Source organism: Nothoprocta perdicaria, unplaced genomic scaffold (genome assembly GCF_003342845.1).
Source record: "Nothoprocta perdicaria isolate Ctin4 unplaced genomic scaffold, notPer1 scaffold_341, whole genome shotgun sequence".
NCBI lineage: Eukaryota > Metazoa > Chordata > Aves > Tinamiformes > Tinamidae > Nothoprocta > Nothoprocta perdicaria.
This window is the reverse complement of record NW_020455579.1, coordinates 184871-200501: the sequence shown is the minus strand read 5'-3', so window position 1 is coordinate 200501 and position 15631 is coordinate 184871. Positions and strand designations below refer to the sequence as shown.

At 38.6% G+C, this 15631-nt stretch overlaps 1 protein-coding gene across 1 annotated transcript in view; it reads right to left on the bottom strand.

Annotated features, from left to right (window-relative positions):
• Window positions 1-15631, bottom strand: part of TG (thyroglobulin) — a 144425-nt gene that overhangs the window by 59240 nt on the left and 69554 nt on the right. The window contains exons 38-41 of the mRNA XM_026043913.1: window positions 15367-15589; window positions 11858-11951; window positions 8946-9105; window positions 3304-3503 (exon numbers count right to left, since the gene is read on the bottom strand). Of these exons, the coding sequence (XP_025899698.1) occupies window positions 3304-3503; window positions 8946-9105; window positions 11858-11951; window positions 15367-15589 (677 nt within the window). The remainder of the gene's footprint in view (window positions 1-3303; window positions 3504-8945; window positions 9106-11857; window positions 11952-15366; window positions 15590-15631) is intronic.

Sequence of the window (15631 nt, the reverse complement as noted above, 5' to 3'; positions counted from 1 at the left end):
AAATCTTATAACAGATCATTTACACTAGCAATGGAAATTTAGAGATGAAACCAGTTCACAGTCTAGTTAAACAGTCTAGTTTGGAACTTTAAAGTGTGAATGAAATTTGGCTCACAAACATTGAACACATTGAAGCAAAATGAACTCAGGAACTCTAGGCATTTGTATAATCTACTTAGTGCTACTGAACGTTAATATGTTATTATGGTGATTTCATTTTAACCAGTAAAATATATATGCAGAGCATTACAGATTTCTAAATCATGACTTGTATTTATTCATTAAAATTATATCCAATATTTATTTAGCTTTATCTGGATTTTGTTTTGCCTTTAGACAAATCCCCCAAGCATTTAGGAATGCTATTATAGCCAGTCTTGCAACGATAATACTAGAATATATCTTCATTCTCTTGCCTATGTTTTGAAGTATCCTTGCGAAAGGTGGCAGGAGGAATGGGCCTAAGGAAACTTTTGGGCAGTTAAGTCACCTATGCACTATGGAATAAATAAAAATAGGAATGAAAGGGATCCTGTGAAGTTTCCTTCTCTATCCCCAGGCTCTAAGGATGATTAATGTCACCTAAAGCACTCCTAATGTACCTTTAGCTTCTTCCAAAACCTGCCAGTGATGATGATAGGGTTGCAGGCAGATGACTGGGTTGCTGACTAAGTCCTGGCCCAAGGTTAAGATTATATGACACAAGAAAGAACAGCACAACATGAGAATCTGCTGGATGTAACATAATGTGCAAAGATGAAAAAATATCAAAGTTGGGTAACAATGTAGCAAAACTGAGACCAACAGAGAAAATGTAATTATGTAAGTGGTTAGTAAGAAGGGATGAGGACGGCAAAAGAAAATAAAAGTAGGGAAAAAGGAAGGAGAAAAGGAATAGAGTCGAGCTAATCATACAACTGGGAAGATTTAGAGTTCCTGTCAGGCAGCTCTACACGTGATTGCTGAAGATTTAGTGTGATAACAAGCCTGACATTTCCAATACACATGTACCTGACACATCGTCCCTCCCTCCCTCCTTGTCTTCCTGCAACAGAGGCAACCCATTCCRCTAATGATTCCTTTTGCCACCAGAAAGCTTTATCTCCTAGTAACTAACCAAAATTTTCTATCAGATCCAAACACAGAGTTCAAGGAAGGCTAACAACTATTAATTGGACAATTTATGAAATAGTACCTGAACCCTGAGTGAGTCAGCTGCCTATGCCCCATTTTGAGAAATGGTGGATGATTCTAAATCCGTAAGTCCAAGTCTTCCTTAACTCCCATAATAAGTCAACAGTCTCCATTTATATCAAGGTTGTATTGGTATATAAATCAATCAAAAGATTAAGTCAATTGTTATACTGATACTATTAATTGGATTTGAATCTGCATTATATTTTTTGAGCTGAATCCATTTTTGTCACACAAAGGAAAGAAGAAATAAGCTATGAAAAAGTTCCCTATCATAGTTTTGCTTTGACTTAGTAAAATCTATTTTCAAATCATTTCAAAACAGAATATGTTGCAGAGCAAAGGAACTGAAAGGTATTTTGCTATTTTAGGCATACCTGTCCTCATGGGCAAGCTCCATAAATCACACATCTCTGTAGGTAAAGAGACAATCCCATTTTTCGTTATTTTGATAAGAGGAAAAGACTCAAACAAGGAATACAAAATTAATCATCGCAGAAAAACTATATTGCTTCACTRGATTTTCTTTTAGGAAAGGTGCCTCTTTTTTAGATTCTCAGTTTTAGAATTCTTTGTGATGCAACTCTTTTTTCTTTACAGTAAAATTGAGAATACTGATGACAATTATAAACYTGGAATGAAAATATGAAAATAAGCAATGCTGCTTTACAGGATGACTACCTGAGAAGTCRGAGTAGGCCTGAGAATACTGAACTACAAACAAACCAACCAAACAAAAAGTACACCAAACAAAAAGAAATTGGGTTTGTTTTCAAGCCACTGTTACTACTGATTACTTTTATTTTTTCCAGAGTATGTCATAAAACARCCAGTATCCAGCATGCCACTATTTGGATAAACTCTATATATTACTTTGAAAAAAATGAGGGTCCTGCTTTTCCTGAGACAGTACTCTTCCCTGTCTTTCATGAAGAAAATTATTGTTACAAACATCAAATTAATGAGAAGAAAYGAGGCATCTGTCTCTCATTGCACTTGCCACCATTTTCCACAATTCTACATCTTGCTGTAGGGGAGGAGTTCAGATCTTATTTTAAAGGAAGGATTTTTAACTTGAGATAAAAAGTACTATAAAAAGATGGAACTATACTCAGAGCAGATTAACTGCTATCCCAAGAGCTGGGTAAAACTCTGGAAATTGAGGGAGGAGTTGACTGAAAATGAGACTATTAAAATACAAAAAAAAAAAAAACCCAACTACTTAGCAGTTATTTCCAAGAAATACCCTTGCCTTTCCTATTAGATGTCATGAGATTAAAATAACTTTATCAGGAGATGGAGATGAAAAAGGTGAGATATATTTCCTGGAGCAAGGACACACTGAAGATAAGTTAAACCCATGGACCCATCATTATTTTCAAGTCAAAATTTTATTTAACTAGGCCCTGTGTTTCTTTCCATTGCTCACATTAGCAAGTGAATAGTGCTAGCRGGAGAGATCATTCTGCCCAAGCACAATTTCTGCAGGACACATAATCCTTCACTGAAGTTCAAGTCTCACTTCATAGAAGAATAGCTGACCTAAAAGTCCTCAGATTCAATGATCAATGGGAAGGGCTATAAGAATAGGAATAACTTRGGGCAACTGTGATAAGGTCCAAGCAGACAGCAAAGAAGCCTTTGGTAATTCAACTCCTGAGTCTTTGAAACTTGCTTCTTCTTTAAATGAGAGAGAGCATCTGTCGTGAGATCAGATAAAAAAAGTGGATACTTCAAAYAGGAGGATGTTTGGCTCATCAGTTCTAGAGTATAAAAACCACTGATCAACAGATGTATTTCTGCAATGGAAACTAACCTATTGTACCTATAAGTTATGAAACAAGGCTATTTATATAACACATGAAAAACCACAGTGATGAAAAATGGATTCTTAGTATGATTAATTCAGTGACGGAAGTGGATTTGTTCTACATCCTTCTGAAGCACCTAACTCCAGAAGGTAACCATCTCAGGTGAGTTGAAAATAACTGCAGCAGCAGCAACAATATTAGTGGAGGAAGTAAAGCCAGCACTCACATCCCTTAATTCTGAAACATCTTTTCATTAATACGTTCTATTGACAAGCAAAACCAAAGCAATGGGACATACCATCAATAATATCCTCTTGAAGAGATCCGTATCTGCTGTCTCAGTGAGCAGGTGAATGCTGGTGATGTCTGCCCCACTGCGGTCAGCTCCTAAAGAAACCTGTCCAGGATCTCCTCCAAAACGAGCAATGTTCTGCTGCACCCAMTTCAGAGCTGCCAGTTGATCCAAAAGGCCTGCATTTCCACTCACCTCAGGAGAATCTGTTGTGAGAAAGTAAAAATAAAGAAATAAAAATRAATCCAAAATGAAATAAATCCATAAACGTTTTAAGCTTTGTTTAACTATTACATTTTTAGCAGATTTTGCAGCTGAAATTTGCACTCATGAACAAATACTAGATTTAGTTACTGGTAGCTATAGGCTTTATGCAGGCTTAAGCAGCGAACTCCAGGGTGTCTATTTTGCGATATACATGGAGGAAAAAAAAATTCTGCATCCATATAGATGCAGACTAGATGCAGTTAAAATCAATTAAACATCTACTTGTTTAATTTCCAATGCTTTCAAAAATATGTGATCATCCCTTTCATTTTTTCCAGGAGGTAACATATGTTCTATCAGCCAATAACCCAGYAAGAGTTTGGCTAAAAATTAAGTTAAACAAACTCACATTCCTGAGGTCTGAACCTACAATTTATTGGCAAAGATGGAAACGTTCACAGTATTCATTCAAACTCTATCCCAGTTTTGAATCAAAAAAGTTGCAATGTGGGAATTATGATAAATTCCTTTTTTTTCTGGATCCTTCTGTTGGAAACACAAGAAATTCTACTTCAACACAAGAAAACATTTTGTCACTGTGAGTGTGGGTGAATACTAAAACAGGTTGCCCAGAAAGGCTGTGAAGTCTGTTCTTGGAGATATTCAAAACCAGGACATGATYCCGGGCAACCTGCTCTAGCTGACCTTATTTGAGCAAGGTGGGTTGGAATAGATGAACCTCAGAGGTTTCTCCCATTACAAGTCCAGATAAAATTAATAAAAATATAACATATAGTGGTTCATAAAAATAATAAAAATAATGGTTCTTTCAGTTGCAACAGTTTTAGAGAGAAAAACAAAAGGAAAATATTTTTATTCTAGTCTTAAAAGTTGGTTTTTTCTGCAGAAGTCACAAGTGTTCTGCTTCCTTTTTGCATATAGGACTTTTCTGCATTGATTAATTTGAGCTCTGAGACCTCTAGCAGTTTACAGTAATAGGATGTGTATTGATTCAGAGAATAACAGTGGTGGTTTAGAATGCAATTCTTTTCCAATTCAACCTTTTTAAAATAAGAAAAGGGCATTTCAACAAAGGCCAGATTCATTTGCCTGCAGACATCTGTCAAGTCACCTACAATTAGGGCACTGGTTGTCAGGGACCTATATACTCAAAAGAATAAGAGGGATGAGGAATGAGAGATTCARCCCATGAGTACGGACTGAATCACACCTATGGAGGGACCTGATAAGTCTGCACTGATTAGAGAGAAAAAAAAAAATACTCCTAACTCCAAACCTTCATTTGGTCACCTAGCAGGAGATAGGAATTCAGGTTCATGTAAATAAATCATGACCATGAGACGCTTTTAATTATTTTTTTAAAAAATATTTCTCTGGAGTATACCTGCTTGCATTTTTTTGCTTCCTACATCTCTGTTACATCTAGCCTATCTGAAAAATCACATATAAGTCACATCACCTTTGATTTTTTCACTCAATTTATCTCTTATATATATCCTTTGAAACTGAACTAAGTCTAATTGATAAGAAGATTTGAATTACGTGTCACCTGATTCATTTTTCCCCGATGAAAGGTGGAAAATATTGAATCACAAGATTCCCTATGCTCAGTTATCACCACTGAATATACTATTTTCTTTTCAAGATTAACAAGCAGTAATTTGGTATTTAAAATGATAGAAAATTAATACTGAAAGTGTCTATGATGTAAACGCTTGAGGAAGCTTGAATTTCTATCACCAAAAGCAAAAATAAGTAATTTCAACACAGCTCCTAAGAAAGGAAGAGAAAGTGCTTATTTCCTACTTTTTTTTAATCCATGAGCCATTCATTATTAATGATTTAAAATTCTCCACACTCAAAACTGGAACATGCTCAATACAAGGCAGAAAAGCAGGAATAGAAACATAGCTGGAACTATTTGTTCCTTCATTGCCAAGATCAAATWGTACACTTTTAAAGTAAGCATAGGTTCAGAAATTAGGGAGGCTAGCAAACAGTGGAATAAAAAAGCTGMCAATTTGTGGACCAATGACTCCATCCCAGGCAAAGAGCAATTGCTAACATGCATCCCTCTGTCATCCACATCCCGACAGTAATGAACTACTGAGATATCACATCTAAGAAGCTCGACAGAATATAGATAAGACTACGTTGAGAGCCTCGCAGACCTTAAAGATATTCACATCACAATAAACCACCACTACAACTGTCTTCCTAGCCAAGAATTAATCAGGCCTGGAAACTTCAACTCATATGATAGCCACAGTTGTAGCTGAGTTGAAGTAAAAGAGCAAAATCTTTTCCTTCCTTTTTATTGAGTTTTTTTTCTGCACTCTGTGACCAGTCCCCAGAGCTCTCAATCCAGCAATAAATCCACCCCACTCTGTTGAAAGGGAAAACTCATTTTAAGAACTTGCTACAAGTTGCATGAGAGCTCCCTGGAGGAAGTGAAATCCATGTAAATGTTTTATCCACAGGATGTGCCTTGCTACCAGTACACTGAGCAACAAGACAGAGGAGGGAAATATAATGATTTTCTTTTGTCCTGGTAAAAATCAAAGCCAGAACGAAGTACCAAGTTAGTGAAAAGATGCATGCACAGACATTCATACTTGTTAGACCAAAAGATATATGTCTGCCAGAAATCTTTTGTACTATTGAGTAATAGCCCTGGATATAAATRTAATAGGTAGACTTTTTGTAGAAATAGATCACATTCCTGAGGACTAAAGGAGAATGTAAAGGAACTGCTGTTCAGAATGAAGCAAATAACATCAAGCATACGCATTTATTTTATTCTTAAACTGAAGAGGAAGAAAACTACATAATTTAAGCATGCAAATCATTCTGTTTTATATGTTTTCATGTATTCTCTTGGATTCTGATTCTCAAAGAATCAGGTCTTACAATGTGGCTGTCTTCTCTACACTCTTGCCACCCAAATAATTAGCAACTCCCCTTAAATTTTGTGGGTGCCAGAAAATAACCCATTTTGCAATTTCAGTGGATGACAGCAAAATAAATAATTCTCTTTAAGTCATCTTCCTTTGCAACTTCAGGGCCGTCAACATTCCTGGACCTAATGCACCCATGATCCTAAGGATAAAATACTGTACCCTTTGAAACTGATGGCAAAATTCCCATCAATTTCCAAAGGACCAAGTCTTTCAGCAAGAAAGGAAATGTCCCTAGTGTATCAGCAAGGTTTTGGTTTGAGACCTGAGTGTGGCACTGAAAGACTTTTTAGGGTTTCCCATTGATGTGAAGTTTTATCCTGCTCCAGTGTCTCTTGCAGACAATTTTCCTGCTTCTTCTAGTTCTCTGTGAAGCAGCAGGACTTTCCCAAATGCATACAGACAATACCAAAGAAGAGGCCAGAAAATATGCAGTTGTCCTTGTCCTCAGCTCATCAGTGCAAAATAGAAGGTCCCTTTCTTCCTTCCCAGCAGAGCCCAAAGCTGCTGTAACCAACCATCTCTACCTTTGCAACTACATACAGTAAATCCTCATGCCTTGACTTTCCCACAAAAATGAGAGTTGGAAAGTTCATCTGTAAACTATGYCTAAACATACCATAAATAACGGTGTATAAGATTCAGCCCAGCTAGCAGTTTCCATTTAGGAAGGAACCCAGGTAAGATTCATAAGGTTGAAGGAGGTCAGTGGGTAATGCGTGGGCAGTACTGCGTAATGGAAGACTGCAAAGCAAGCATGTATCCACACCACTTTTGGCTCTTGCCAAAATGAAGCCATAGTATCACTTTCATAAGCATACGCTTTGCAGAAAGATTAAAACAGCAATTCTTTTCCCAGATACATCTATTACCAATTTTATATCTAAATGAATAAAGAGGTTGGACTGCTCATTCTCTAGTTCTTGAATGAGAAACAGACTGTGCTGGGAATCAAACCCAAACAAAACTGCACAATGGAGAAGGGWAATGATGGCAAACAGCTGCAGCTATGATTTCATACTAGGCAAAGCTCAGGCAGTGTCACAAACAACAAATATTCATAAGAATCACGTGACAATGTATGTTTTTTTGAGGCCTTCCTGGGGCCCCAGCTAAGGATGTCACCAGGAACTTCCCTGCGTGGTGCAACCCACAGTCTATTATCCATTGATGTTCCTACATGTGGGAGAAGCTGCAGCAACATGTAGCCTGAGGATAATCAAAAGGGACTTTAGGRAATTGGGTCAGACAATCAGGAACTCAGGTGTGCTGGTCATTTTATCTTTCATTCTTCACAGTGCTGGCAGCAATACAGAAAGAAACAGGAGGATACAGTCCATCAACACGTGRCTCCATAGCTGGTGTCATTGCCACAACTTTGGTTTCTTTGGCAACAGGAATCCTTACATGGCAGTAGGCATGATGGCATCTAATGCGATCCATCTTTCTGAAAGTGGGAAGAGTGTGCTGGGTCATGAGCTAGCATAGGAGAAAGTGATAAGGGTATCATCGAGGAAGCAGGTGGTAAGGTAGGTGATGGCCTGTCATACCGCTCACAGCAGCCTAACTCCAGAGCCTGTGAAGRGTGCCCAAAGCCTGGAGATGCTGAATRACAAAATATGAGAACTACTGAAGGCCCACAYAGCCAAGTTGCAGCTGCCTCAGCTAGAATAAGAGGCACACTGGGAGCCCAACTCAAATGCTTTTATGTAAATGCACACAGCATGAGAAATAAACCAGGGGAAMTGGAGATGCATGTGCAGTTGCAGGTCCATGATCTCATTGCAATTACTGAGACATGGAGGGACAGCTCTCATGACTGCAATGTGTCCATGGATAGCTTTAGGCTTTTCAGGAAGGACAGGCCAGAAAGGYGAGGTGGCGGAGCTGCTCTTCGCATGAGAGAGTGACTGGAATGTATGGAGCTCAGCATAGGGCAGGATGGAGCCCTATGGGAGCCCATCAAGAGCCTGCGGGTGAGGATTGAGGCCAGCCTCTTTTCAGTGGTGGACAGCGATAGGACTGGAGGAAACGGCCACAAGCTGAGGCACCAAAAGTTCCACAGGAACTTGAGGAAACATTTCTTGACAGTGAGGCTGACAGAGCCCTGGAACAGGCTGCCCAGAGAGGTTGTGGAGTCTCCTTCTTTGGAGATCTTTAGAACCTGCTTGGATGCAGCCCTGTGTCACGTGCTCTAGGTGKCCCTGCTTGAGCAGGAGGGTTGGACTAGATAATCTCTAGAGGTCCCTTCCTACCTCAATCATTCTATGATTCTGTGGTGTAACAATAGCAAACATGAAAAACTTAACCTGACCAGTTTCAGATGGGATGGACCTCAGGTGGTGAGCAATTAGTGAAAGTGCAGGTTTCTAAAGAGTCAGAACTAACATATTTGGGAAACAGAAATATTTCAAAATGTAACTTAGCCCATAATTGCATTTGTTCTGTAAATCTGTGACTTACCTGTACTAAGGAAGCCAAAAACACCAACCCGGTAGTTTGCTATCACGACAATAATATTACTGATTGCAGCTAGGTATGATCCATCTATGGTGGCTTTCCCCATCTCAGCTTCATCACTGGCTCCATTGTGGAAGAACAGGAGCACTGACAGGTTTTTGATCTGCAGTGATACAAAACAAGTTAATATTTTTATAGGCTACTCCTTTTGTATTTCACTGATGAAAACACATGCCTCAAAATTATCTCAGTCATTCACAGCTCTTTAATTGTGACCATGACAGCAAACCTGGCTGTTTAAATCTTTAGGACAAAGTTTTCCAAAATGAACTACATATACCATTTAATAGCATTCTGAACAGCATGTCCAATATGGAAATGACATAATGGCACCACTGTTTTACCAATGAACAACTTTACCAACCAGATTAACACAAAGCAGAATTATGTGGCCTCAGAACATCAGGTAGGTTTGTCTTTAAAGAAATTAAGAAACTGGAGAAGAAACATGAACACCTCCACAAAGGTCTGCCTTATTCTGCCTGTGTTGTCACTCCTTGCACAGCCATCAGTTTTCCATCGGAAACGGAGGTGATTTCCGAAAGCAAAGTCACATGCATGTGGACCCTTCTCTGCACCTGCAGCTGGGCTGCAGCTGCATGACCAGCATGAAAAGCAGAACTGCCCAGCAGGCCACAGCAACCATCAGAGGATTACAAATCCATCAAGAAGGCATGATGAAGAAACATCAATGAAATGTATRGAGGTTTTAATTTTTTTCCTCCTTCCTGCCACAAAAAGCAGTAAAGCCTGTTGTACAGTGAAAGAGTATCCTACTTTCCCTCACCTATCTGGATTGATTTGTATCTTCAGAGTCTTCTTATCAGCACCAGGAGGTTATCAAAAAATCCTCCAGCAATGAGAAGTATTTAAAGATGTTGCTCTCGCAGGAACTTTGAATGTGAAAGAGAAATTGCCAAATTCATGACAATCTGTGTCCATGGGTACCCACTGCTGCTCAGGAGGCAGCATGGACTGAAGGAAGTAAATGTGAGGGGGAAAGAATCGTGTTATCCCATGAAAATTCATTCTCATGTGCAAACACACATAGACAGGTCACCTAAACTGGTGTTAAGCACAATGTTGAACCTGCTCTTTCCTCATCTTCTTAGTTCACCATGGTTAGTTCAAGGTTCAAAATAGGGATTTCCTGCATTTCCACAGCCTGAGTAACCACGATCTCCAGCTGACCTGGTGCATTACATTGCATTATGCAACTTTACCCCACATTGCAGTGAAGAAAATCTTAAGAAAATTGAAAAATAAGAGAAGAGTTAAACAGAAAAAAACAAGGACTATTGCAACAGATAGRCAGCAATTTGGAGGAAAGATTTTACATCAGACTACACCTACTATTGACAAATGCTGCACTTTAGACAGTGGTGAGATGYAGAATTCCCATATTTAGTCTGCACAAAGAAATGATAGGTCCTGCTCCTATGTATAACTGGGRTTTTCATCCTGAGGGATTTCAAACTCTTAACTTTGCATTTGAACTTTCTGCAAATCAAGCTGAAACTCAGTTTTCCTTCTCTAGTGTAACAGGTGTTGATGGTTATACACAGAAAAAAAGTATTTCAAAAGTGCTGATTTTATTGGGAGATTATGTGGTACACGTAGCTAATGGAACCAAAATGAGGCAATGCCATTCAGTTTCTTCAATGCATGGCAATTAAAAAGTCCTTTGGTAGCAGGAAGAAGTCCCCATGCTGTGCTTTCATTCAGACTCAGAAGGCTACTCACTGAGCCTCTACTTTCTCTGCTCTCCAGCAGATGATTTATTTTGAATTTATTTGTTAATTTAAATTTCCTTGGGCTGAATATATATGAAAATAGCCCTTTAAGTGAGTGAAAAATAGGACTTGCCATAAAAAAAACCCAGGAAAATGCCATGTCTTCCGTTCCCAACTACTTCTGCAAAAACAGGAGTTTTGGTTCTTTCTTATGCTAGACTTATGCACGTTAAACTCATTGACTTAAGCAGACCTACTTCTACTTTACACCTGAACAAAAGATACAGGATTAAGTTCACAGAATTGCCAAGAAAGAAAAGAAAAGTCCATTTCTGCCTATCTGATAGGAGAAAATACAATGCTCTCAAATAAGCATCTATTGTCTTTTAAAGCAGCACTTAAATGGGCATGGCAAACTGCCTGGGACAGTGGCCTGATGTTTTCAATAAGCAATGACTGTACTAAACTTAAAAAGACAGTCTCCTACTGCATGGAGAAAATAGGCTGTTGGCTTTTATAGTGATTAAAAAGGGTTTGAATGGGGCTGTGTGCACTACTGTCAGTTCAAAAGGAACAGCAGCTCTTTTCAGATATACAGGGTGACAGCGAGTTTCTTCTATAATGTCAGGGACATCTATAACATTTAGAACATGACTGTGTTTATCAATCATATGTAAAGAAAAACTCTATTCCTTTACTCTGTGTGCATTCTTCAGTGGGATTCACATGTTATTCCATGTCTCCCCTTTGGCCAATCACCTCAATTTTGCTGCTGCACCCTCACTTCTGGTAACTGTGAATGTGATGGGTTGTGGTGCATCCATTACCAGCTGCTGGAAACAGTGTAATGTCACTTTTGACCTTAATCTCTTCTCCTTTGTCTTCTTATTTTCATTTCACTCTGTTTATCTCTTCTTTCTATCCTTTTAATTTTCTACCGCACAAGTTATCCAAACGAGGCTCAGCAAGAACCTAGTACCTTGTTCTAGTAAAAACAACAAATGTATGATTTAACCTTGCTCAGCTTGATGACCACCACAAGAAAAATAGTCAATCTTACTCATTAAAGAGACTTTGAAATTATACAGGGCTTAATCACAAGAAGTTCTACTTGTTTCTTACAGTGGTGACGGGGACAAATACGTTCAGGTATAAGCAGTCTTCACTAACAGAATAYGATGGGGCCTCTCCATCTCCTGGTTGCCAACAAGTTGCCCTAGAGACACAGATCACATTAATTAAAACAAAAAGCATACATGTGTTCCTTTCCCACTGTTGCTATTTGATGCATTAAAAAAAAAAAAAAAGTTCATAGAATTTTAAATTTGTGCATCTCTATCACATTTAGAATTATTTAGCTTAGTAGGTAAGAAATATGTGCTTGACACAAAATACACAAAACACAGTGTATTTTCCTGTCTATTATCAGTCTACCAGATAGCCAGTACCTCTTTAAAGAAATAAAAGGTTAGAGCTTGAAAATGAGCCTTCAGATAAATCTCACCTTATACAAGCAGCACAAAATTTGCTGCAGAAGCAGAAGGTCTGCTGAGGTAAGGGGTGCAGCATGGGGGACTCGAGCACCAGTCTGCCCCTGCGAGCACCTGCACACCTCTACAATTTGCTCTTACTATGAAATGCCATTATTTCTAATGAAGAGTGAGTTATATATCTAAAGATACAGATTTAAATTTTAATGTGTGTGGATTTTTTTGCTCTAAGCATCATAGCAGACCACTAACAGGGCCCAGCAACATTACAGTAAGCTTTCAATAGGAACTCAGCCAAGTATATACAGAAGATGTTTTTTAGGCCACCATTTGTAATGGAATTCATATGCTCAAGCTCTCTCCACAGCAAGAAGCAAGTGGCTCACTTTTGCTGTTCAAATATAAGCTATTCTGCAGCAAGTTCTGTTTATTTCACAACCATATTTATGGTGCACTCTGAATTATGGAAGGCATCACAAATTATTTTCAGTAGGAATTTACAAGATTCTATGGAAAAGGCAGGAATAACTTACAGAATTATACATAAATCATTTTTAATTACCTCATAAGATGGAAAATTTGAAGAACACTTTAGAAAATGTCTTGGGAAAGGAGGAAAAGGGCCAGTTTTAGTTCAATTTTACAGGATATTTCTAAAAGGGAGTCTCATCAGATGGCAATAGCACCCTAGAGCTTTCACACTGCAGCAGAGAAACACATCATCTGCAACTTAAACTGCTCAAGTTATTTTAGTAACCATGCATCATTCGATGGGGTCTCCGTAATGACTATAGGTATTTTTTWAATTATTTTTACAAATTATTTTATTAAAGCAAGAATTCAAGATTCCCAGCTCCCAGGTCTCCTAACACCATGACTGTCTCTGGGGAAAGGCTGCCACCTGCTGAGACAAGCCCACAGCTCCGTCCAGAGACATTTTGGGAAGCATTTAATCCAGATCCCGGTGCAGCTCCAGGATGATAAATATTTCTTCTGTCAGTAATAGCCCTGTGGCAATATGATCTTTTTATATATACAAATATTGTGCCACACAGATAGATGGTCCTCAAAGATATAGTCATCAACACCTGTTATACGCATGGAGACTGAGGCATTGCATTTTCCAAGTACACCTCTTTGATGCTAAGCTTGAAGAGTGCTTTTTTACCTCAAATGAATAATAAAAGAGGAGGACAATTTATCACTGGCATAAAAATCACTGAAAATTCACAACAATGAACAGAATAACTAAGATCACTAAACTGCTTTGAAAAATTCATCCAGGTTCCTCATTGCAACGTCAGTCAGGGCTTCAGTAAGAGACTTTGGAGGCAATTGGGTGCTAYCAAAATCTAGCAACCATCATGGTATGGGGGCATACAGAAAGAGCTGATGATACTGGTGGGTTAACCTTATACCATTGTGCCTCTGAGGAAGCAAGCACCACGTCTCACCAGATGCCTCCAACATACATCAGCCTGTGTAGCTAATGTGGTTACACAGCTAAGGCACCCATGACTCAGGTGCAACCTGGAATATGAGGCCGCCAAAAGGCACATGCTCTTTTAAGTTCCCCAGAAAAGAGCATGTCTCTTTTAACTCAGTTCTTCACAGGCTTTGCTAGAAATTAGTGGTGACAACTCCCAAATACTGGAGTTTCACCCTCTGGATGTGTTTCCACAGAGCTGCTGGTGACTGAAGTCAGAACTGAAGGGTGCCAGCTTCCCATCTATCCTGCAAAAATCTAGCACATCCTCAAGCAGGAGATATTTTGGCCAGATTAGCTGGCTGTTTCTGGCTCTTCACAGGTGTGCACACAGCACTGTGTCCCTGCGGCCTGCATGGCCAGCTGGGGCTGGGAGGAGAGTACAGGATCTCAGATCACTATCARCTGTCTTGGAAGCACTTGAGTCACTAAAGCTCAGATATCAGCCCTAATTTCTAGAAAGCCACCTGAAGAGTTTAAGTGGGCCCTTCCACCTGATTCTCTTGTTTTCRCTGTTCTTCAATCTCCTACTCATTGCTTCTATCCTTTTCCCTTGCTGTTTTTCATAACTGCTAGAAATGGTCTGAAATGGTCTGGATTTTACTTATAGGAAAGTGATCAGGTTGTCTCTCATATCGACTTCCTGTTGTGTTTAGCTTTGCTCATGCAGACTGGTTCTGTGCGTTTTTCTTTCTCTGTGACATGGAGTAAGGTGCACCATAAGAAAGACTCTAGAAAAAGTACTCTAACCTCCTGATTCTTTTTGTTACTGTATTTTTATTTACTGATAAAGGAAAACAAGCAAAAAATAAAAACAAAAAAGCATAGTCCTGATATATTTCACAGCACAAATCTCATTGAAATTCTTTTTAGTTAAGAAATATACATTCATAATTCACCATTTTGATAGCCCATGTCAACTGGAAATTAGACTCATATCGTAAGCCTAAACRAAGCACTGCAAATGTACACAAAGGCAATGGTGACAGAGTGCATCCAACCCACGTTCACTGAACACAATGCTGTCTACATGCCCTTGCAGAGCTGAAGACATAGGGATTTAGGAGGTATTTAGCCCTTGTGGTAATACAGTCCCTAGGACTCTCTTAATGCATTACCAAGAATTTGGGGGATTTTTGTATTTTTCTCTAAGTCATTTACTAAATGTTTCTATTTTAAGAGTTTTTGGACAGAAAAAGACTTTTTGGGTCCTCCTGCCTGACCTCCTAGACCATAAAAGGCAGAAGATTTTTATAGAATACCCACAATTTCTGTTTAAATTAGAATTAAAGCATCCCTTTTTGATTCAATACCAATTATTTTATGTCTTTTTTATAATATACGTATTTTAAGTATCTGTACAAATATTTAGAATTAAAGATTTAAGTWTTAAATAATTAGATTGGGAGTAGATGGTATGTGAGAAATATGCATAGGTTTAAGACAATGTACCAGAAAGCTGCCTTTTTTTCTTAAAGTACTTGCAGGCATTAGTTCTTAGAGAAATGATTCTTTTTGCTAGACAGTCTCAAACCTGTATTTATCTGTACACCACAGGTTCTTTTGCAAGTAAGGACATGAGTCATTACTCTGGTAACATTCACATGCTTGTAAGAAACAAACATTTCTTTCAAATGATCAAAGGACTTTCTTACCGAGTCACAGTAGCATTCCAGGTATCTACCCAAGCAAATGGCTCCGGAGGACTAAACCGTCTCTCTGCGAGTGGAGGAGCTGCATAAGGAATCCCAAGGAATTGACTGATATTTCTCCACTCAGAGCCAATGTGGATTACCTGGGATTTCCCTATCAAATCTCCATGGGATGGAATGTAAACAGATGAGGTTAAATCAGATTCAGAAGTGGGCAGGAGTAAATCTATTATAAAGGAGTAAAAAAAAGGAAAAAATAATTTAAGGT